Raw genomic sequence first — 25,330 nt, 5'->3', positions numbered from 1 at the left:
CTTCATTTGAAGGACGGCACCAGACACAGGCAGGTTACGCGCTATAACGTCCTTGAACCATGCAAACAAGGCATCTTCAACATCCTGTCTTGCTGTCATTCTTCACAGCGCCTGCAGAGTGGGCGTTTGCAATCTTTGCCTTGCGCTCAAGATAACCATCTTATCTAGATAGATAAGAGTACTAGGCGCAACACCGAAGTCCGTGGCAATGACTTTTCCTTGCGCCCGCTGTCAACTGCCCTGAATATCTTTATCTTCGTTTCAAGCGAAACTGCTGTTTGTTGAGACGCGTTCCGCGACGGCGTCTACAGATTGAACTGCAGAGATAGTGCGCGCGGGTCGGAAATCGCGACGGCGGGGGTGGCCGGGGAGCGGGCATCGGTTCGATCACGTGCCAGTCACGTGCTAGGCAGCCGTTGATGCTAGATTCATTCGCTCTCCCTAGATGGCGTCGCGTGCGGAAGCGCGGGTGATTGAAACACATTTTAGGTGCGCGCGCTTCAAAAGATCAAAATTTAGCGTGTTTTGAGATTTTTCCTACTTGTTTGAGCATTTTGAGCCCCGTGAATACAAAAACTGCTTCGTTATAACCAATACAGTGTCAAATTTTGAATTTTTCGTTTCGTTATACAGATAGAACTCCCATAGAAATAAAGCATGTCCAACCAAACTTTTCTTTCACTTCATTATATCCGATAATTCGTTGTATCCGTGTTTGTTATAACGAGGTTCGACTGTACTCGAAAGTGTTTTGTTTGTTCTTGTACAAGCAAACAGTTGCCTATTTATACATGTTTTGCACATGCATCTTATGTGTTGGGGCATAGAGGGCAGCTCACTAGTTGCCTCACCACCATTACATTGCTGAGAGGTGATAGCGGCAACACATAAGAAAGACAAATGCACATTCACGACAATGAGAGGTGAACAAGAAACAATAGTGGCTAGAGAGAAAATATTGTTATTGTACTTATAAACGAAGGCTATGTTTTTTATAAGGGAGTAATTACTCATTGACATCCACCCAAGCGCCGCCGAACGGCTACAAAGGAAAGCTATACAGCTTTCTCAGAAACTTCGCAGTTAAAGAAAAATTCGTCCTGGTCCTGGGTTCGAACCCGGGACCACTGCTACATCGTAGTAGTCTCTCTACCAACTGAGCTAACTGAGACAGCAAGCTGTACAGAAAAAATGCGTACAGAAAAAATGAGGTGTAGGTTCTTGGCTATGAGGAAGCAATGTCTTATAGCTCTTGTTTAAAAAAAACAACTGTGGTCAGTGTAACGAGTTGGTGGACCGAGCAATGCCGAGAGGCGGACCGGCTCGGCGGTCGCCGTCAACGGCTAGGCTCGAAGAAACGGACGATGATGCACGCGCTCCACTGCGCAACGAACAACTGCTCCTAGAGCTGTGTCCTTTTTATTGCCTTGCTGCCTCGCAAGTTCTAAACTGTCGGCACCGGGTGGCACCACAACACAAACATGAAAACGAAACTGTAACAGTCCTCCTCCATTAGTTTGTTCAAGAAGAGAAGAGCATTATGGAGAGTAGCGCTGCACTGGCTTGCGGCTTCTCGTGCTTCTTCGCAACTGAGGCGTGCTGCACGCTGACTTGGGAGAGTTCATAGCAGTCTCTTCTGTACCACCAGTCACGTTCACAGTTGTCTCTTCTGTGCCACTAGTAGCACTCACGGTGAGGTCAGAGTCCACAGAAACAGCCAAGCTGGTGTCACACTCTGTTGATGGGTGGCTGGAAACGCCCTGTGTTCTAGTAGGTTCAGGCCTCCATAGTTCAGTGGTAGGCTCAACGATTTCTTCGACTTGAGGACGTAGGTGGTCGCCGTGCCTATGCCAGAGAGTACCGTCACTGAGACAGACTGTAGCTGCTGACTGACCTGTAGTGCTCGTGACACGTGCGGGTACCCACGGTGGTCCTCGACGAAAGTTCTTTGCGAGTACGTTGTCTCCCACATTCGGCAATGGAGAAGAACGACACCCTTTATCGGCCTGTAGTTTCTGCTTCAACTGTCTCAGCAGCACTGAAGTGTGTAGATTTGGGCGAAGAACATCCAAAGGTGTCTTGAACATCCTTCCCATGAGCATTTCACACGGTGCTCTGCCTGTGACTTCATGTGGCGTGGTTCTGTAATGAAATAAGAACCGCGAAATCTGGGTTTGGAAAGATCCAGATCCACTCTTCTTGATCTTGTTCTTGACAGTCTGTACGACGCGCTCTGCCGCACCATTCGAAGCTGGATGGTAGGGAGGCACAAGCATGCGATGTATTCCATTACGTGCCAAGAATTCCAAGTACTGTTCACTTGCAAAGGCATGCCCATTGTCGGAAACTATGAGATCCGGCAGTCCATGCTGCGCAAATGTTGTTCGCAAAGCATTGATAACAGCATCCGCTGATGTTGACGTCACTGGAAAAACTTCAACCCACTTTGAATAGGCGTCAACAATGACCAGGAATGTATGACCCATGAATGGGCCCCCAAAGTCAACGTGAAGTCTTGACCAGGGCCTCTGTGGAAACGGCCATGGCGTGTGCTGGATGCGTTGCGGTGCACGCAGGTAAGCTTGGCAGGTTTCACAGCTCTTTACACTCTTAGTGATGTCTCCATCAATTCCCGGCTGTTACAGTTTCGTTTTCATGTTTGTGTTGTGGCACCACCCGGTGCCGACAGTTTAGAACTTGCGAGGCAGCAAGGCAATAAAAAGGACACAGCTCTAGGAGCAGTTGTTCGTTGCGCAGTGGAGCGCGTGCATCATCGTCCGTTTCTTCGAGCACAGTTCGTGGTACAACTGAGGGCTAGATTCTAGTCCTTTAAAAATAGGTAGGTCAATTTCCAGATTTCCTGGAGGGATCCTGTATTGGATATCAAGGTTGGAATTAATACCCATTCTGAGTTTCTGCCTTTTCTCAGCGGCATGGCTTTTTGTGCTCTGCTATCCCCCCAGGTGTTGCACTGGACTTTCCAGGTTTTGTCTGAGTGATGGGCTTTGATTTCACACAAACAAAAAAATATGGTGCTCATCTTGATAATTAATTATAATATTACCTTGAGATTCTCATATATCCATACCGGGACTCTACACTGCTTTCACGTCTCATTTACACTTCTTCCCTCACATTTCCATCGCCAGAAGTCATTAAGTAAACACTTCAGCTTCAGTCCTTTTAAGGAACTGACTTAGGCGAAACAAGAAAGCAGCAAGAACGTGCATTCTCTGGAGCCACACAGGCACTAAGTAATGTAATGTTTTTTTGTGGCACATTATATTGCCGCAAAACTTTGTCATATTTATTTATTCATGGTAAAAGCCACTGGCATGCAGCTCTATCACTTTGTTTCTGATGAGAGATGCTACCACATTTATCTGGAATGTTTGTAGCCATGCTCAACTGGTTTCTGGGTTGTTTAAGATTTTCGTGGTTGATTCCCGCCCCTTGTCCCGAGAAATTCCGTCGTCACCTTTAAATTGAGTGTGGCTGAGAGTGATGGGGATTCTGTTCTTCAACGATCGCCGAGCACACTTGTTGCTATGCTGCTGCAGCGCTGCTCAGTTTTTTGCGGGAAGAAATCAGCCCACTGAACAGTTTGTGCCATGTTAGTCTGCTTATGTGCTGTTCCGCAGCATTGTCATCACCACGTGACTTCTGGTGGAGGTGCTGAACTGTCCACTCACCATGCCATCGATGATGGAGCTTACCATCCAGTTGTCACTGCTGATTCTACAGCGGCCCCTGGACCTGAATGACACTGCCTTTTAGTCTCCTAGGGCATTCATGTTATTTTTACCAATGACTGACTTCTTTGACCCACTTTTAGGCTAAATCCCTTCATCAGAACCTGCTCATTCCTCTCCATATTATACTACTGTATGTCGTTTACCTGGCACATATTGATTAGCCTTGATAGTTCTGCCAGCTGTATCCTATTCGTGGGGTTAGAGGCTTTTGAGACTGGCATTTCTTTATCGTGTCTTTCATATTTCTCGAGAAAGCTTGCCACTATCCTCTCTAGCTACTGTACCCCTTGCAGTCATGGGGTACTATTACTAAATTAAGAGTTCTCAATTTTTTTTGGCCTTGGGGAACCTCAGCAGCGCTCAAAATGTGCTGAGCAACTTCGTGTGTCAGGGCTTCTGCCTCTTCCTGCCTATATGCTTGGAAAATAGGGCATGCAGGTACATGTTACCAGAAAAAGGGGCCAAAATCAATTGGTATTGATTAGCTGTGTTGTGAAACAGCCTGCTGTAAGTAATTACTGTATGATTAGCCTCATGAGTAGGAGGAAAGGCAGTGGTGGTTAAGGCATGCATGGTTTTAGATGCTCAGGGAACCTGTGAAAGCGCTACAAAGAACAGAAGGGTTCCACAGAACCCATGGTGGAAAAACAGCGCGAACTAAGACAGAGAACACAGGACAAGAGGGGAGACACTACAAGCACTGACTCGCAACTAAGGTTTATTAGAAAAACGGAACATGGAATTCGGATACTTGAATAACCGGGTGCACACGCGCACCGCTCCTGTTTAGATTCTCTTTCACGCCATGCACGTTATCTGTTTCCCCAAGGTTATGACGTACGCAGTCGTGGGTGGTTACTGTATATATTCTGTTCCGTTTTTCTAATAAACCTTAGTTGCGAGTCAGCGCTTGTAGTGTCTCCCCTCCACCAACTAGCCCAAATGTCTACTTTGCTACAGTTAATTCCACAGAACCCATTTTGAGGACCCGTGCACTAAATTAAAGTTGATTTTTGTGCTCTGCTTAGTATAGCAGAAATGTTTTAGTGTGCTTCAGTTAATTTCCACAAAAATGTTCACAGAGAAAGGGATGTACAGTAAAAGCTCGTTAATTCGACACTGACGGGACCGCGAAAAATTGTCGAATTATCCGAATGTCGAATTATCGAATGAACAACAAAAAACAATGTTTGCCACAACAGGACGTATGTACCTTTATTTGGCAAAGAAATCTGTTATCGTCGTCTGCTTTTTCGAGCAAACTTGAGTGACTACGATAGCTCTAACAGCTGCCAGGTGCTCCGTGGCACACACACCATCAGGGATTTGTTCACAGAAGTCCTCCCGCACGGACACAGCTTCTGCAGCTTCTTTAACCATGCACTTTGGCATTTGGGACAACTGCTCACAATCGTCGCCTTCCGACGAATCTTCTTTGTCAGCGCCTGTCACTTCAATTATTTCATCCTTGGTCAGCTGACAGGACACAAAGGCGAGGCGCGCAGGCACTGCGTGCTACCCACTTGAAAGCAGCGCGGGGAGGAGGTGAAGCGAGCGCGGCTTAGGCCGCTTATCTGTTTTTTCAGCCAGCTTTCGCTTCAGCGGACGCGGTTGTTGCTGCAACGCGCGTCTTATCTTTCCTCTGATCTTTTAACTCTCCTCTATCTGCACGTGGCAGCGGTGGTGGCTCGGCTGAGCCAGTAGGCAGGCCCGTGCAATTTCCTTTCACCCTTTTCTCAGTCGCAACAAAACAGCAACAACAAGCAGCGCAGTAAACATGCTGACAAAGTGCACAATTACCAAAAAAGGCACCGCCTTATGGTTAAATAACCGCGATCGTAGCAGCAAGAACACGTGGAAACAATGACACACGCCAAAACGAGACTTGATGTGGATAGGGTTATGCGGACGACACCCAACACGACTGCTGCAACACAACAAAGCACAAAAAAAGACGTCAGCCGCTTCGGCTGCTTCGGCCACCGCTAACCTCGCTTCCCTCGCCCTTTCTCACGCTGCTGATGACGATGACCATACGGATGGCCTACCAGCCGTACAGTAGCGCCGCTCGTGGCAGTGTTTTTTTCTTTTTTCTCTCGGCGCACCGGCTTGGCGGGCTGCGGAGTGAAGTCGAATTAACCGACGCATGGCAAAATTTATCCGAATTAAGGAGAGTTTTGCCCCATAGACTCATATGCATAATTGAAGGGCCTCGTGTACGCGTCGAATTATCCGATTTTCTGAATTAACGGGGGTCGAATTAACGAGCTTTCACTGTATACTACTCAGTGGTTTGCAATGTGAGCCGGCCAGGAGGCAGATGGAGTGGTTGCTATTTGCCAGCTGGATTTTGCAAGCAAGGCAAGATGACACCGAACAAAAAGAAATGCTAAACTGTCTAAAAGGCAAATACTTGAAGACAAACAATGCTATTGGTTGATGATAGTAGCGCCTTCACTGTGGTAACAAGTTGGCAGATTGGACAAAGATATCCACTCTGGAATTTTTTTTTCTGCTCCATCCCGCAAGGACAAGGAGGCAAACTTATAGGCTGAGGGAGTTATCAGAGACATTAAACTCTTTATTTCAGTGTATTTAAGAGGAAGTGGAAAATTACACTAGGACCAATAGCAGGACACCATAGTCTCTCACAACAGCCCAATCTGCAGCCCACACATTGCATGCTGGGGAGCAATTGAGCCCTTGTCATGCAGCTGGGTCTTCTGAGCCGAATTGTTATTATTATTATTATTTGTGATGCTGAGTGTGCCACGCGGCATAAAACGTGGTGTTAGTCACGAAAGGTAGAATAAGTTACAGAAATGCATGAAGCCCGGTTGCGTGTAAAAAGTCACATAAGCTTCGGGCGTAAATGTTTTTAGTTACCCACAGGTTCAAACTAGAGTCATTGTTTGCAGACAGTCCTGCCTCTTGAAGAACTCGAGCGCGCACCAGTGAAGTTCCGGGACATAATTGTGTTGTATGAAAACAAAGTCAGCAGGATGTCAGCAAAAATTCTCAATCGTAATGCAGAAGAGTTTTGACGACTGCCTTCCAAGTGACCTCCTGGACATTCAGCTCAGGTGCTAGCACAGAAAGTCATCCAGGGATCAGAGTCGCCCTTTTTGGGTCGATTTATGCTGACAAAAGTGAGCATGCAAGAAGGTACTCTGTAGATTGCATCATAAGGAGCCAACCGAGACACTCGAGGTGACCGGTACTGATGGTGTCATTTCATGTCGACACAGAAGGAACATAAACAAGGTCAAAGAGAATGTAAGCAATTGCATGAAAGCAAAGTTAGGGCCAGAAGTTGGAGAGAAATAATAGGGCTAGGTTAGAATAAATCATGGTTTTGTACCTGCAAGGGTTGTCGTGACTGACAGAATGATCATACCTTTTTGAGAGAATAGCTAACAGCTTATGTTCCAAGTTTCATGACTACAATAAGCATGTACTGATAATGTTCAATGTTTTATGACTATAGTAAGCGCATACATTCAAGTTGTTCGTGTGCTGACTTTTCACCAGTACACATGCACCTTTCTGTGCTGCAGGTTATTCGCATCGATGGAGGCCACCTGAACTACCATGCGAGTGTCTTCAACAGGCTATCTGAAGTGCCCAAGGACCAGTGGAAGGTTCTGGAGGCTGCCATCAGGAGTGCCAAGGGTTCATGATGGTTCGTGCATATGTTAGTTGGTGTCTCAGGAAATGTACTGTTCAGCTGGCAGGTTGTAGGAGCTCTTTTATTTACATTGGTTCCGTTGTGCTTAAGGTCGAACTACTGTAAGCAAATTTCAGGAGCTAAAGGTTGAATAATCATCTTTGAGGGATTATTTACATGGGTTTCTTTGTGCGTAAGGTCATGCTAGCGATAACAGATTTCAGGAGCTAAAGGTTGGGTAATCATCTTTGAGGGATTATTTACACTGTTTCCTTTGTGAGTAAGGTCAGGCTAGTGACAAGTTTCAGGAGCTGAAGGTTGAGTAATCATCTTTGAGGGATTATCTATTTACATTGGTTCCTTTGTGCACAAGGTCATGCTAGTGATAACCGATTTCAGGAGCTGAAGGTTGAGTAATCATCTTTGAGGGATTATCTATTTACATTGGTTCCTTTGTGCACAAGGTCATGCTAGTGATAACCGATTTCAGGAGCTGAAGGTTGAGTAATCATCTTTGAGGGATTATCTATTTACATTGGTTCCTTTGTGCACAAGGTCATGCTAGTGATAACCGATTTCAGGAGCTGAAGGTTGAGTAATCATCTTTGAGGGATTATCTATTTACATTGGTTCCTTTGTGCACAAGGTCATGCTAGTGATAACCGATTTCAGGAGCTGAAGGTTGAGTAATCATCTTTGAGGGATTATTTACATGGGTTTCTTTGTGCGTAAGGTCATGCTAGCGATAACAGATTTCAGGAGCTGAAGGTTGAGTAATCATCTTTGAGGGATTATCTATTTACATTAGTTCCTTTGTGCACAAGGTCATGCTAGTGATAACCGATTTCAGGAGCTGAAGGTTGAGTAATCATCTTTGAGGGATTATCTATTTACATTGGTTCCTTTGTGCACAAGGTCATGCTAGTGATAACTGATTTCAGGAGCTAAAGGTTGAGTAATCATCTTTGAGGGATTATCTATTTACATTGGTTCCTTTGTGCACAAGGTCATGCTAGTGATAACTGATTTCAGAAGCTGAAGGTTGAGTAATCATCTTTGAGGGATTATCTATTTACATTGGTTCCTTTGTGCACAAGGTCATGCTAGTGATAACCGATTTCAGGAGCTGAAGGTTGAGTAATCATCTTTGAGGGATTATCTATTTACATTAGTTCCTTTGTGCACAAGGTCATGCTAGTGATAACCGATTTCAGGAGCTGAAGGTTGAGTAATCATCTTTGAGGGATTATCTATTTACATTGGTTCCTTTGTGCACAAGGTCATGCTAGTGATAACCGATTTCAGGAGCTGAAGGTTGAGTAATCATCTTTGAGGGATTATCTATTTACATTGGTTCCTTTGTGCACAAGGTCATGCTAGTGATAACCGATTTCAGGAGCTGAAGGTTGAGTAATCATCTTTTAGGGATTATCTATTTACATTGGTTCCTTTGTGCACAAGGTCATGCTAGTGATAACCGATTTCAGGAGCTGAAGGTTGAGTAATCATCTTTGAGGGATTATCTATTTACATTGGTTCCTTTGTGCACAAGGTCATGCTAGTGATAACCGATTTCAGGAGCTAAAGGTTGAGTAATCATCTTTGAGGGATTATTTACATTGGTTCCTTTGTGCGTAAAGTCACACTAGTGACAACAGATTTCAGGTTTGCACTGGGCCACTAATAATTGGTAACTATTTAATTTTGGAACCAAGCTCCTAAATTTTCTCTATGGTCTGATTACTGATTCAACTGGTTTTTTAGGCTAAAGCAGTTTTGCATCATGGGAATTGTTCCTTCCCTATGCAAATATATGTGCAATAATTTTTGTGGTGATGGTTATCATGCGGCTCATAGGCATTATGATGTCGGAAGGGTGTCAAAATGGAATGTAAAAAACACTTATAGGCATCAAGTCAAACTCTACATGTAAGAAAGCTGAAATGTTCATTGCATGTGCCTTGGTAAAAATATATTTTTCATAGAAATGAAATAAAACAGTATTTTCACAGGTCTTCAGTTTTTTTCATTTTCACATGCTTGTGCTGAAGTATATTTTGGTCAGAGAGTTAGCCAGGATAGTATATATACTACTGGGAACTTTTGAAGCTTGTTTACCTGTGTGTTGAAAAGAAGTGTAGGATATTGGAAAATGCTGTCTGTTGCTCTCTTAAAATTAGATGAATGGGAATGTAAAATTCGTGGTTGTAATGCAAATACAAATATATATATTTGGCTGTAAATTCTAGCAGACATTTCTCATTTTAAACTGTTTGGTTAAATTATATTTCTTCAGGACATCAAATGTTTAATGTCCTCATTGAATGCTCTCCATGAGAGCATGAGAGCTCATGAGAGCTCTTCTGTGAGAGCTCATTGAATGCTCTCATGGAAGACTGTACGGTGCCTAACATGTTGTGGAAGAAAAATGCTGTTTTGTTGGTCACAGTTTTTTCATACTGAAAAGAGGCAATTTGCTGGACTTGCTAATAATGGTAAGAACAGGTTTACCTTGAAAGATGAGTAGCGCTTCAATGGTCTTGACAGCCCTTTCACACCACAAGTGGTTAGGAAGTCAAAACATTTGCTCCCTGTTGTATAGGGATGGTGCGCCAATGTCTCAGTGGCTTGTTCACCCAAAAATTGTTAGCTGTTACAGTGCTTACTCAGACTGAATGGGTATTGAAACTTCCTTGGCCATAAAGTGGTCTACCACTGTCGGATGTTTAGGACATCTGCAGGACGTTGGGAGATCACCAACGGATGCGCAGCGGATGTCCACAGCATGTAATTGGAAGTCCTAGGGATGGCCTGCGGACATTTTAAGTGAATATTCGGATGCCTCACGAATGCAGGAAGCCATTAACCTGCACATTTAATGTCCTACGGACATCCACTAGAAACCCCACTCAGGATGTTTAGACCATTTGTTACCCGAAGAACCACCCTCGGACGACTGCCGTACTGTTGGATGCAAGCCAGCGAATGATGCTTAGCTCATCCGTTGACGTCCACAGACAGATACGCGGCATTTCTTGCAATATTTTCCGAAACATTATTAAACTCTCAGAGAAGATTTGGAAAACGTGGTGAAACAACCTGGAGGTTGTTGGACTTGACAATTTCGAAAGCACACCTTTAATTTGAAATTTACTAGCTTTAATTGAGCTACCAAGCCGTCTATGAGGCACCGGGGACAAAGAGGGCAACACTAGAGCATTACAGTGTGGCTCTGGTGCAAGCTAGGGGCATCCCGCCTCCTTTAAATTTTTCATATCCTTCCTAACAGTGAGAAATTTTCCATTGACCTCCCTTTCTGGGAAATGGTTAAAAAAAAACATTGTGGACACCTGAACCTCTCTGCGAGTAAGGGGTGTGAAGGAATGAGTGAAAAAAGGTTGAGAGAAAAGTGCTTTAGTGAAGTGCTCTGAATTATTTTCGACCACCTGGGCTTATGTAATATGTAACGTGCTTTGGCACTGCACAACACAGCGATGTCATTTGCGTTTCGCCTAGCGCAACCCCTGCGGCCAGATGATTCCACCCCCACAGGCTTAGCAGCTTAACACTGTAACCACTGAACAATCACGATGAGTGATTCTTCAGTAAATTCATTATGAGCAGCAGAATGGCGCAGTCCCGCGTTGGATGCCATCACCGCGTCGTTATGGGAGGAATGAATGGGTGTGAAAAGAAGGGCTGCTTAGTGAACGGTCATTTTTTTGTGTGTAAGGCATTCGGTTATGCAATGTCAGTGCATATTAAAGAGCTCCATGTCATCGAAATTAATCCAGAGACCTCCAGTACAGTGCCTTTTTCTTCTCTCTTACAGGTTTAATAAACACTTCCTGAATTGATTAGAATCCAGTGATTTTGGACGGGATGGGTCTGAGCCACTAGAACAAGTTCGAACAGGTCCAGTTTAAATGCCTTCTATTTAGCACTTCTCGTTTTTCCAGGGATTACCTACTCCAGGAGTTGGTACTGTATATGCTACAAGGAGAGCTAAATATAGCGTTTACCTGTGTAGTAAATAGTACATACTGACAAAGCTCATCCTGTGTAAAATGGGTTGCCTCAAATGACCTGTCTGGCCCTACTTGATTTGGGACATTTGATTTTGAACCGGATGGGTCCTCTTTCCTTGATGTTTGATCCTACTTCAAATGGGCTGTTTTAGCATCCTTTTTGACAAAACCTGTTGAAGTTCATTTTAATCTTTCGATAGGGATTGCACTAAAGTCTACGTGCAGTTTATTGGTATCGGAATGCAAGTGCACTACATTATAGCATTTAAAGACATGCAATGACCGGAAGTCCTGGAATAGTATTGCCGTTTTTTCACTGCATAGGCATAAAAACTGCATGACGTTTTTGTTCGTAAATAAAGTTATGCAGTGGCGTTACTTTTTTATGCAAATAAACTTGTGCAGTGCAACTGTTAGTGTCGGCAATTTGCGCCTCATCTGGTGCTGTTGAAACCTCCGCTGCCTACGAGACAAGCACAGCTCATGTGACCCCGCACCGTGACGTCACCACGAGCATGCTTTTGAAAAGAAGACGAGAGGAGCCCAGAAGTTCCCTGGCTCGTGAATCATCAGCCGCTCTCGAACGACTTTGCTTTTGCTTCTTCAGTGTTCGCCCTGGATGAATTCATAAATACTGCCTGACCGGCAAGGTAGATTGGTCGATGGGCCCACAGCCAGCGGACGGACACAGCAACACTCGGGTGCGCCGCTCGGACGGAGGCGTGGCGACGCCGCCTGCAGGATCTTGCTGTTCGAACTGCTGAGACAGAGACGTAGCGATGACATCAGCAAGATCTTTCTGTACGACCTGCCTAGGCACAAACATAGCACTAAAAAAGGTCCTTCCATATGAGCCCACTGATACAAAAGCGTACCGAGGCAAGATTCTGCGGTACGAGCCGCCGGGGCCGAAGCCAGACGCAGGGCTTGCATCGCCAAGGGTGAGGTTGCCACGAAGACATAGCTAGACAGAGACGAAGATATAGCTGCGTTGGTCAATCTCATAAATGGGAAGCATAATCGTAGTCACTTTCCCCCCTTAACGTGGAAGCGCAACCGCATATACACATTTTTCTCCGGCTATGGAAATAATTAGTTTGTATCGCTCAAGACGAAATTTTTAGTGCTAAAGCATTTCCAGCCTATCCCAAGTGATTTCGATGATGTCTGTTCTGAAGAAAATGAAGCCTCAGCCAGACCCAGGAAGGGAATGGGCGACCATGGCAATGGACCAAGCAAAGTTCAATTTTGGAGATGGCCCTGCAAGGTAAGGATGGCAACACATGGTATGGCACATGAGGCGTCTCAAACATGGTAGGACCACCTGGAATTCGACCTTGGAATGACTTTTGTCGATTCAAAGGTGTGTGAGATACCAATAAAAGCTCAATTTGGGGATGGCCCTGCAGGGTAAGGATCGCACAACACAGGGTGTGGCACATGAGGCATGTCCCAAATATGGTTAGGGGCACAGTAACTGTCTCGTGTATCTTGGGGATCTACCAAGGTACTAAGACAGTTACTGCGCCATTTCCTTTATTCAAAACCAATTTTCAATTTTTACCCGAAATTTACCCTTGGGATGACCTTGGCCGAATTTGACTGTCCGTGAATCTGGGTGTTCGCGGGTGGAAGACAGACTTGTCTCAAAACGAAATTGGCGCACCTCCAGAAATAAGGTTGGCCGACACCCCAAAATTTGAAAATTGAGTTGACCCATGTTCGGAACAGACTTAGGACACCCCCGAATTGAGTTTGCCCCCCCCCCCCCCCAAAAAAAAAAAAATTTGAGGGTGTAGATGCGAGGAATCGCGTACTGCGCGAGGAAGTATGAAATCACAACAAACCTGCGCGGAACTCCTGCGTACGGAATTTACTAAACACTCAAAATTCGTGTTGAGGAAAAGATAAGATCGCAGTAACTGCCTCATTACTCGGTGGGTGTCTCAACCGCAGGCCGCTCTATCCTCGAACAACTTCGCATCGCTCGCTTCCGTCCGCCATCCTCGGTGGTCAATCTCCCACCTGCCATCAGGACCAACATCAAGACTCCCTCTCCCCCGCAGCATGTATCCAACTCGATCATCATCAAGGTCGCAGAGAAGCTCGGGCCGCGTCACTCCAGCAGCGATATATGCTGGCCGACTTGACGTGCTTTACACAGACGCGGCAGACCATCCTACTCGGACTGCTGCAACAGCGGTGGCCACAGATGAGAACATGACTCTTCATGCCTCCTGCTCCATACGCACTTCGCATATCACTACAGCGGAGGAAGTAGCTATTGCTCTCGCGCTCTCCACTTCTAAAGCTAAAGAAGCCATAAGTGCACTCACAGCGCGCCATTCTTAATTTTACTCATGGCCGTATTTCAGCCGAAGTGTTTCGCGTACTCATATCAAATCCTCCTAAACACCTGACCCTCCTGATATGGGCTCCAGCCCACACGGGTCTGAAGGGTAATGAGGGAGCACAGCTCGAGGGCTCACTTTCCGACCGACCGACGTACCGACCGACCGCCTCCTGCATTGCGCCTCCGTGGAAACCTGCGTCCTCGGACTAAACGCCTCGCACAATTCACCATCATTAGGTTTGGTTTGGTTTATGGAGTTTAACGTCCCAAAGCGACTAAGGCTATGAGAGACGCCGTAGCGGAGGGCTCCGGAAATTTCGACCACCTGGGGTTCTTTAACGTGCACTGACATCGCACAGTACACGGGCCTCTAGAATTTCTCCTCCAAAGAAATTCCAGCCGCCGCGGCCGGGATCGAACCCGCGTCTTTCGGGTCAGATGATGATGATGATGAAAAGCCTTTATTTAATAAAAGAGGTGAGGCTTTCTTAAAGAGCCCCGCAATGGGTGGAGTCCCTATTCCGGGACCCCATTGGTCGAAGCCGCCAGCTTAGCCCTCTTGACCAAAGCCTTTTGGGCCTGAAGGTCCGAGCAGCCAAGCAGGGCCGCCTCCCATTCCTCTCTGGTAGGGTTGGGGTGGGGGGAGAGAGCTGAGTTGCGCTGGCAAGCCCAAACCATGTGGTAGGTGTCAGCCACCTCGCCACAGTGTTTGCACCTGCCAGTGAACGCGGGATCGAAATGTTTTAATACTGCCGGGCACAGCATTGTATTAGTGAATAGTCTAAGTAGAACGCGTTCGTTTGCTTTCCCCAGTCCCTTTGCAGGGGCTGGGTACACGCGGTGCCTATCCTTATAATAAGATGTTATGTCTTTGAACGAGAGTAAAGAGCCACCTTCAGGTTTCAGGTGCTCAGGAGCCAATGGGTCAGAAGCCGAGCACCATAACCGCTGAGCCACCGCGGCGGCAATTCACCATCATTAGGCAGATCGTGTACATTCCTCGGGTAAAAGCGCAATCAGAAGCGTAAGCGATGCAGCAGAGACGTATTCGCTCGGCAACCCGAGGAACACATTTGTCGTTTGCAAGGAACACTAAATCAGTGTGGCCGCGGCGGTTGAATTTCTTTGGAGGAGAAATTCTAGAGGCCCGTGTACTGTGCGATGTCAGTGCACGTTAAAGAACCCCAGGTGGTCGAAATTTCCGGAGCCCTCCACTACGGCGTCTCTCATAGCCTTAGTCGCTTTGGGACGTTAAACCCCATGAACCAACCCAAACTAAATCAATGTCTCCAACAAGGACCTCGTAGCATTAAATATCAGCCAAATGCGCAAATGCGATTCCTACGAGTATTTCGTTGCCTTTAGTGACATCGTATGTTTGTCGCTCCATCTTCATATTGGCGTTGAAAGAGATGAGCATTTTACAGCGGAATTAGGTAGCTATGTATAAGCCATTTAGGGGGCACAGCGGAACGCGTTGCGCGTAACACTATTGAGGTTGAGGAGGCCGCCGTGAAGATAGGAAGTTACTGCGCCCCACACCTCAAAGCTAACCGGCGGCCCCGGTGGCTCACTCCCTCCGTTCACTTTCTCTCGTCGAATGAAAGGAGTGAAAGCACACGTACGGGAGCCTGTCGCCTTCATTGAAACGCGGCCGCCGTGGTCAGATTCGAACCCAGTCGTGCAGCTCAGTAGCCGAACGCTTCAACCACTAAAGCGGCGGTGGTTGTTGCGACTGAGAGAAGGATGAAAAGGAGAGTGCACGGGCCTGCCGACTGGCTCGAGCCGAGCCGCCACCGCTGCCACCGCAGATAGAGGAGAGTTCAAAGATAAGAGGAAAGAGTGCAAGAAGAGACGCGCGTCGCAAACACCGCGTCCGCTACAGCGGCGACGCTGGCTGAAACAACAGATACTCGATAAAGTCCCCCCCCCCCAGTAAAGCGGCAGCTTCCTTAAGCCTCAGGGCTTTCCCCTGTGAACCGTTATGTGCGCGAGCTGTTGCTTATATGAGTTTCAAAAAATATTGTTTGGCGTTTATTCCGAGTGTCCGTTCACATTATCCGCAAAGTTAGATTTGCCAACCACGCATAAGTTTAATGCCACTTTTAGTAACGATATTGCGAAAGCGGATACACGCAGAACAAAGATTGCAGTTCTGAGAACGTCATTTGGAGTCGGCCATCAAGCTTGATGATGATTTGTTACCTGGAAATGAACAGCCATGAATGCTTTCAAATGACGAGGGGGAGGTGGTGACGAGGAGGCGCGGCTACGGCCGTTTATCCCTTTTTCTCAGCCAGCATCCGCTTCGGCGGACGCGGTTGGTGCGACGCGCGTCTTTTCTTTCACTCTTTCCTCTTATCTTTTAACTCTCCTCTATCTGCACGTGGCAGCGGTGGTGGCTCGGCTGGAGCCAGTAGGCAGGCCCGTGCACTTTCCTTTCGATCCTTCTCTCAGTCGCAACAACAACAACAACAAATGACGCAGAGCAGCGCCGTGAGGAAAAGTATAAAGGAAGAATAAAGGAAAGAAGCAAGGGAGAAAGGTGCCGCAGTAGAGGGCTCCGCCGGAGCCTCGGCAAGACGCGGCACCTCCTTCTTTTTTTACCCTCTCACTTCTACCTTCCTGCCTACACCCCCTCCCCAGCGACGCTCTGCGTCTCCTTCCTCCCTGCCGTCCTCGCACGCCAGCTTTGGCTGCTGTTAAGGTGTCCACCGAGATATGAGACAGTTACTGCGCCATTTTCTTTGCTCAAAAGACGCAGCTGCGGAACTTAATAAGGGAGAGGAAAGCGCGCGCCACTTCCGTCCCGGCTAATTGGAGAAACCTCAGTTGAAGCCGTAACTCCATACTCAATTCGTAGTGAACGAAAGAGGACTTGACGCTAGCGTCTGTAGTACAGAACAAGGTCTAACCACAAGAAGGTTCTGAACGGAGCAGACGTCTCTCGCTCGCTCTGTCTCTTGTTCTGTCTATAATTCTCTATCCCTTTTCAATTTCCGACCCGCGCGGCCGTTGCAACCGCCGCATCTATTGCGTGTTTCACGAACTCCGTCAGTCGCGTTATCTCGGGCGCTGTCGCCTGCTTTGCGGCGCCGGTGACAGACAATTTGGTGTCGTGTTCCTTAGTGATATGTTCGTGCTGCAACAATTAGGGTGGTGTTTGGTTTTTCGTTCGTGACCTTCGAAATTGCGAAGAGTGCAGCGAGACCTGCACGGATATGACGGGAACCGCTACCCGCGCTCGCCTCCTCGGTAGCCACCGCTCATTTCGACACCGTAGATCATGAACAATGATTTAGTCAGCACTGTTTGCGAACCAGTCACCGGGTTTAGTCCGCGAAGAGACGGCACAGCGTGGAAACCGACTATGCAATTGTATGTTCATTGAATTTTATTGGTGTCGCATATATAAGCATGGACAACGAAGGCCAGTACTTGATAGTGGTTTGCTTTCACGTGTTTACATGATTACTAAACATTTTTTTTTGCAATTATCTAAGATTGTAAGTTACACTGTGCATGCATTAAATTACATGCACTCACTGTGCACAGACCGATCTTTCTCTATTGCGTGAACATTATGCAGAAATAGTTGCGCATGTATTGCGTGAATGACGCACGAAATGATCTACCGAAAGTTTCAGTGGTGCCATCTGAGATAAACTTAACACCACTGGTGCATCGACACACATTAGAGAGATATATAGCATACCGAAGGCGTACTAGCGGAGACGTATGCCGGTTTTACGTATGCCTGTTGCGCACGTGCAGTAGCCCTAACCAGCTGTGCACTTGCCACTGCGCACGCGCTGCTGCTGTACGTAAAATCGGTATACGTCTCCCCTATTACGTCTCCGGTACGCCAAATCTTTCTATTATCTATATTGTACGGAACGCTGTAAAGTAGTGTATTTTCAGAAATACTTCTTTCAGACTGAAAGTAACGGGAAGGATAAATGTGTCACTAAAACTTTGAAAAATGTGCTCTTCTTTATACATTAGCCCCGCACTGATGTTACCATTGTTGACTAGCAGCGCAAACAATTTTAACATGCCACTACATCAAAGGAAGGGTGTATACGAAAACCCAAGTAAACCGCGGCGCGCGGCCGCGCGCGGCAGGCGTGCAACGATAGATCCGCCACCTCCCCTAGCGGGCCCGATTTTAGCTAGCCCACGCGTGAAGCAGGTGCTATGCGAACAACTAGCTCCCGCGCTCGTGTGTTTCGGTTTTCCCTTGTCATGGAGATAACTCGTACACCATTCGCTATGAACGTAACCGAAGGAGGAATTGGCTCTACCGTCTGTAATTCGTGGCCGCTGGAAGGTATAGGAAGCTTCACACCCCCTCCCCCCCCCTCCTCCCCCTCGGTTCAATGCCGCGTTCATGGTTTGGTTTGGTTTTATGGGGTTTAACGTCCCAAAAGGACTCAGGCTATGAGGGACGCCGTTAGTGAAGGGCTGAGTAAATTTCGGCCACCTGGGATTCTTTAACGTGCCCTGACATCGCACAGTACACGGGCCTCTAGAATTTCGCCTCCAAAGAAATTCGACCACCGCGGCCGAGGTCGAACCCGCATCTTTTCGGGCCAGCAGCCGAGCGCCATAATCACTGAGCCACCGCGGTGGCTTTCAGGTGCGAAGAGTCCACGATGGATGTCCGCGAGAAGTGTGCGCCATGGGATACTCGTCGTGCCGGTGGAAGTGGAGGAGGAGCAGGAAGAAACTTTATACGTAGCTTGCACCGACGTCACATCCGGTGGCCGTCGGCTGCTAGTCGGCCATGCTGCCGAACCACCGCCAGACCATCTCTAGCTTACCGCTGCCTATGTTAGCTCGCATCGTGTTGGCTCTCGTCCATCCGTAGATTCAATATGGTTTTGTGTGCCACCTTTGGCTGCTCCAACCGTAGCGACAGGTCCAGGTGAAACAAGAAGCCGATTAACACGAACTTCATCTGCGTTCGTCAGATAATCGCAGGCATGCAAGTGCGAGCGCTCCATGACTCAGTACCAATCTGCGCGAGCTGTGGCTGGCTCGCATTAAGCGCGACAAGTTGGACCCCGATAACTCAAATTTACTTGTGAGCGGAGCGCACTTTGTGACAGGTAAGAGGCTTGTGTCGTCAACTAAATGTTTGCGAAAACGTGGGAAGCAATGGTTACACCCTGAAGTGAATGTTGCTGTTTTGACTGACCACATCCGATTTGTCTCACAACACAAACCCGGACTGGGTCCCGCGTCGCTGCATCCTAGCTACAGCACTAGGCTAGCCGGTTCGGATCGCCACGACCGCAGCTAGAAATGACAGCAGAGAAAGCGGCGTGCCGAGGCCGAGCTTTTCCTCTTGTAGGCGCATCGCAGACAGGCTTCTCACCTACGTACTGTATAAATCGTTGTGTGCCTCCATTGATTAGAAGGCTTCATTTCTTCCAATTTCACAAAGCTGGAAAGAGTACACGATATCCCCCTGGGTCACTTCAGGGAACACATCAACGCCCATCGCCGCGTCGACTTCCGGTCGCAGCTTGTACGGACCTATATCGTCGCAAATTTTCACTTTGTGTGCGTAGCGTACGCGCGCCGATCGAATAAGTTCAGAGCAGTAGCCTGCACTGAATGGTTCATTCATCTGTGGAGTAGGCATCGCGCCCGAAAGATGAGAAAGTAATCCAATGCGCCCGAGGAGTGATCAGGCGTTGCAGGGCGGACGGGCGGAGACGGCCGAATGGTTCAGCAGCATGGCCGCAAGCGCTTGATGGAGGCGGAAGTGACGTCACATGCAAGCTATGTATTCACCGAAGTATTTTGGGCTTTCTCGTAACCAATGAAAGCTATATATATAGGGGCTGGTTATATGCAGCGCATTTCTCTATCACCTGAATGTTAGTGTGATTATGGTGTATTGTCGAGTATCCTTTACGAAAGCCTGCCTGGTCATTTGGTTGACTGAAGTCTAAGGGTGTCCTGATTCTATTTGCGATTTCTTAGTAAATACCCTGTAGGCAACGGACAGTAAGCTGATCGGTTTGTGATTTTTTCAAGTCCTTGGCGTCTCCTTTCTTATGAATAAAGATAATGTTAGCGTTCTTCCAAGCTCCTGATACGCTCGAGGTCACAAGGCATTGCGTACACAGGGTGGCCAGTTTCTGTAGCACGATCTCACGTCCTTCCTTCGAGAGATCTGGTGTTACCTGATCCTCAACAGCTGCTTTCCCCCTTTGCATTGCTCCTAAGCTTTCTTGACTTCCCTACTGGCTGTATGTCCCATTGCTGTGCGCTACTGCCTCTCTCATTAACGTTCTGATACATTGGCTACTGTATAGATTTGTGTAGACCTATTCGGATACTTTAACTATATATCTTTAACGAGAATGCATTTGACTCAATGGAAACCTCAGCAGTCATGCAGGCATTGCTGAATCAAAGTGTAGAAGAGTCATTGAAAATACTGCAAGATATCTATAACGACTGCACAGCTACCACAGTCCTTCATAAAGTCAGCAATAAAATTTAAATAAGGAATTGTATCAGGCAGGGAGACACGATCTCGCCGGTGCTATTCACTGTCTGTTTACAGGAAGTGTTCCGAGGCCTCTATTGGGAACAGTTGGGGATAAGAGTTAATGGAGAATACCTTAAGTAATTTTCGATTCGCTGATGACGTTGCCTTGCTAAGTCACTCAGCATATGAACTGCAAAGCAATAAGCTAGACAATAAGCTAGATCAATAAGCTAGACAGGCAGAGCAGAGCCGTATGTCTTAAAATTAATAGGCAGAAAACTAAAGTAGTGTTCAACTGTTTCGCAAGGAAACAGCAGTTCACAACTGGTAGCGAGGTGCTGGAAGTGATAATGGAATACGTCTTCCTAGGGCAGGTTTTGGCCGCTGAACCGGCTCATGAGAGGGGAATAACTAGAATAAGAATGGGGTGGAGCGCATATGGTATGCTCTCTCAGACCATGAAATGCATTTTACCAATATCCCTTAAGAGAAAAGCATACAACAGCTGTATCTTACTGGAACTCACTCATGAAACGAAAAGGGCTCATCTTACTTTAAGGACAACGCAGCGAGCTATGGAAAGAAAATTATAGGTGTAATGTTAAGAGACGGGAAGCGGGCAGAGTGGGTGAGGGAACAAACGCGAGTTAATTACATTTTAGTCTAAATCAAGAGGAAGAAATGGGCTTGGGGAGGACTAAAGTCGGCAGTGCATGTAACGCGAAGGCAGGATAACTGCTGGTCCTTACGGGTAACGGAATGGATTCCAAGAGAAGGTAAGCGTAACATGGGGCGGCAGAAAGCTAATTGCGCGGATGAGATTAAGAAGTTTGCGAGGATACAGTGGCCGCAGCTGTCAGAGGACAGGGTTAATTGGAGAGACATGGGAGAGGCCTTTGCCCTGCAGTGGGCTGATGATGATGATGATTTAAGGTACGTAGGCCGCTGGGCGCCAGCACAGCCCCACTGCTATCAGACGTTCTTGAGTACGTGATGTTCCATGACATCGGCGGCCCGGTCTGTATCGATCTTCTGCTTGTCCGGGTGCGCGGAGCGCAACAGGGTCTCCCATTCCTCCCAGCCCTTCAGGTGCTCCAGGCCCCGCGGGGGAGGATTCTCCGGGCATTGCAAAAAGGATGTGGGTATTCTCCACCCCGATGAAAATGTCGAAAGCCTGTTGATGCTGATATCCGAGCTGAACGTGCAAGATCGCACCGCTAGCGGTAGTGCTGGCTCATAAAGCAACGAAGCCCAGTGGCCAAACGAGTTCGAAACAGAGAGACTAAGCCAAGTATACCTAAACATGCTCGAAAATAGAGTCTACGCCAAGTAGCTAAACGTGCGTGAAATAGGAAAGAAAAGCCAGGCAGTATTTGTGTGTCAGGTTGGCTTGTCGCGTGCATAAAATGTCTGTAAATATGCTTGTGCCAGAGCTACTGTCCTCGTTGCATGCGTGCGCCAGACCGACCTTATCTGCCAGAAACGCCGCTAATTCCAACCAACTTTCACTTATCATGGCGCTATCAACCGGTAAGCTTGGCTCTACCACAGTGCTCAACTAATTTATTAATGTGAAAGCATTTCTAGTCCCACTACGAAAAATGCCGGCGGAGTGTGTTTGTGCACTCGCAGATGGTACTGAAGATCCCAGCGATGGCGAGAAAAATAGGAATGCGTCATCAAGCGGCCGTATGACGCACAGAGAAAGCCAAGCACCGCCACCTCAGACAGTCCTATTCGAGGTCTGTTAGAAAAGTATCCGACCTTTGGCCGTAGAAAAAAAACTTGCACAACTGGAGCGTTCCAAACCTAGTCACCTTCAAAGTAGTCTACTTGGGACTCCACACACTTCTTCCAGCGGTGCTGCCATTTTGGGAAGTATTCCGAAAAGGCCCCTTTCGGAATGGAGTTTAGCTCAGCTGTCGTTGCAGCCCTAATGTTCTTCCTTGTCTGAAATCGCGCTCCTTTCAATGGCCTTTTGATTTTGGGAACCAGCCAGAAATCGCAGAGGCCATATCAGGAGAGTAAGGAGTCTGTTGAACTACAGGAGTCTGGTTTTTCGCCAAAAAAGACTGAATCAAGTGCGAGGCATGTGCAGGAGCATTGTCGTGATGGATGCGCCACTTTCCTGTTGACCTCAACTCCGGGTTCTTGCGCCGCACAACATCACGTAGGCAACAAAGGACATCCCTGTAGCACTCTTTGGTCATTGTTTGACCCTGTGGAGTGCGCACTCGTGGTCTGCCACACAGAGGGTGTCAAAGAAAGCAGTCAGCATCACTTTCACATTGCTGCGCACTTGGCGGGCCTTCTGAAGTCTTGGTGACGTGGAATGCTTCCACTGTGACGACTGGGATCTGGTTTCCGGGTCGTACCTGTACACCCAAGACTCGTCACCAGTGATTATGATGTTTATGAAGCCGGGGTCACTGTTTGCGGAATCCAGCATGTCCTGTGAGACTTCAACACGAAGCTGTTTTTGCTCCACCGTGAGCAGCTTCGGCACGAATTTCGCCGCAACTCTCTCCATGGCCAAATCTTCGGTGATAATGGAATGCGCGAAAAAATTGCTCATGTCCACCTCTTCCTCAATTTCTCGGATAGTCACGCGATAGTCCCGCATCACCACAGCCTTCAGTTCGGCAATGATCTGGTCATTTCGGCATGTTGATGGCCGATTGGAGCGTGGCTCGCTCCCACCGATGTGCGGCCATCTTTAAATCAATTGCACCACTGCTGAATCTGTGTGCTGCTCATAGCATCGTCACCGAAAGCCGTCTGATTATTCTGAATGGTTTCCACTTGGCTGTCGCCCAGTTTATGGCAAAATTTGATGCAGTAGCGCTGCTCCTGTCACTCCGCCATTTTCATTGCAATAAAAAACCGACGAGAGCAGTGCGCACCGACTCACTCAAATGCTGCGTCCCAGCGACTGACGCTATCGGCAGGCGGGAAAAAATTCGTGCATGCGCACGAAGGTTCAAGGTCACGTGATGCAAGCGCGCTTGTTTCATATCCGTCAGGTGTTCGCAAAAAAAATTAAGTCGGATACTTTTCTAGCAGACCTCGTACATGTTGTTCGCCTTCAAGTACTCGGAACTGGCCGATGGCAGTTTTCCCAAAATTCGTCCCAAGATTGTGACGCAACCTTTTGCCGTACATAGTTCCGGTTGGTGGCATACGATTTGTCATTACATGTAGCTTACATGTTGCAGTCAGTTGGGGGATAGCTTGTGAAGGGATTCGAACCGACGACATTGCACCTTCAACTCTACGCCTTCCGAAAGTCTCTTTTCAAAATTTTGATGCAACTGTTAGTCGTACAGCGTTCCGGATGGTGTCATACACATAAACTCTTAGAAAATAACTTTAATGGATGTACAAACATTACGCGTAAACAATGCAGCCAGGGACAATAATTCTTTCTTTTTTCGCATTTCCGCCCATAAGCAGACTTGAGCGTCTCTGCCGAATTTTGTTTTTCCCTCCACGTATTTTTGTCTCGGTTTCTGCAGCTGTTGCCGTGTGCCAAAAGTAGCACCACGCTGTTGCAGCCTTACGAAGCGATGGATGTTTATCCGGGATCCACCACCTGCGGCTATACGCGGTACGAACTGGTCACGTGATGCTGGAATGTCTAGTGCGCATTTAATTTTAAATTTGGAGAAGAAATTTGCAGAGAACATTGGGACAGTTATCGAACAGTTATCCAACAGCCATATTCGTCATAAACTTCGTTGCGAATTCGTGAGGCACTTGCGTGTTATCCTCCAAATATTGTCTTCGGTTTGTAACATTGAATTGGGTGCAATGTGATGATAGCGGATGGGAGGTGAGAAATTATTAATGGTTCAGTGGAACCGTGCCATGGGGAACAAGTGGGGACACTCAAATGTGTTGGCTGTATCGTAAGTTTTACTACGTATAATTAGAGTAACTTGTGGCAATTATGTTTCAGAAATTCAAAATTGAGTGCTAGCAAGAAAGGCAGTACGCAGATGAGACGACGTTGACAAGCTCCGCTAACAACTGCTTCTTCGAACAGATGCACACACCTACTATACATACACTGTATATGTATACAGACAAAAATATACAGCCCGAGGGGTCTGCTTCTGAGCCCTGCAGCTTGGCTCCTCTTGCATGCTCAGGGGCCCTAATCTCACGAAGGCCGGAGGAACTTAAGTCCTCTACCATCCCATGCTTAGGACTATCAGCTATGCTTAAGAGCCCCGCTACACGGCTTGAAAACAAACCCCTTGGGCTGTATATTTTTGGCAAAGCCTGTACATGGACATATACATATGCATCACAACGCATACTCAAAAACGAGCAGCAAAGAGAATACCATCATTGCTGCCATCTCTTACGTGTCGCTATGTTTTTTTTTTGTTTGCTGTAACACCCTTCTGAAACTAAGACGCACGAGTTCGCGCAAATTCTGGTGACATTACTTGAGCCACAAAGACGGCTTCAGTGCTTACCGAACTGCTGCAGTTCGAAGAGACTTGGTCCTGTAGCTCTGAAAACCTGGCTGTAACAGGTCGCTCTGTGAAATCGAGCAGTGAAGAAAAAAAAAATGATTCACTGCACTCTTCAACATACAGCACAGAAGTGCTGAATGGCACTAAAACCAAGAAGTGTCTATGCGGTGGGTAGTGAAGAGCCATGCAAGACGGCCTACATCCTTAGTGCGCATCTATGTGCAACTCTTGCATGTGACGCTATGCGACACATGGCCGACTTTTCTAGATCGTCCCATTGCAAGCTAATACTCATATTTTTGATGCTTGGCTGCATATTCGAGGTAATCCTCCTGCCGTCCAAAGCACCACTGCACCAGGAAACGGTGTGGAACGTCCGGGAATCAGGGGCTCCGGGAGACACATGTAAAACCGCCGGAGACATGTGTATTAAGATAGAGCTGATGAACTTCAAATGGTTGTGGCCTTTTGCGGCAATTAACGCTAAAATAAGGGAAAAAGGAACTGAACATCGGGGCATTTTGAATTTTCAAAA

The 25,330-nt window shown here is 47.2% G+C and overlaps 1 protein-coding gene across 6 annotated transcripts in view; it reads left to right on the top strand.

Moving 5' to 3' along the window:
- LOC149362576 (2,4-dienoyl-CoA reductase [(3E)-enoyl-CoA-producing], mitochondrial-like) overlaps positions 1 to 23,848 on the top strand; it is a 170,070-nt gene extending 146,222 nt beyond the window's left edge. For 3 of the 6 annotated variants that reach the window (XM_089573101.1, XM_089573104.1, XM_089573103.1), the window contains one exon: positions 7,313 to 9,437. In XM_089573101.1, coding sequence (XP_089429227.1) covers positions 7,313 to 7,435 — 123 coding nt within the window. In that variant the 3' untranslated portion in view covers positions 7,436 to 9,437. Of the gene's footprint in view, positions 1 to 7,312; positions 9,438 to 23,826 lie in introns of those variants that run through there. The other 3 variants (XR_016289019.1, XR_016289018.1, XM_089573102.1) reach the window with 3 other exon arrangements.
- Positions 23,849 to 25,330: the final 1,482 nt, after the last annotated feature.

This window comes from Amblyomma mixtum, chromosome 2 (genome assembly GCF_055824585.1).
Source record: "Amblyomma mixtum isolate Tamu chromosome 2, ASM5582458v1, whole genome shotgun sequence".
Classification (NCBI taxonomy): domain Eukaryota; kingdom Metazoa; phylum Arthropoda; class Arachnida; order Ixodida; family Ixodidae; genus Amblyomma; species Amblyomma mixtum.
Note: the sequence above shows the minus strand (reverse complement) of the source record. Positions and strands in the feature narration are given on the sequence as shown.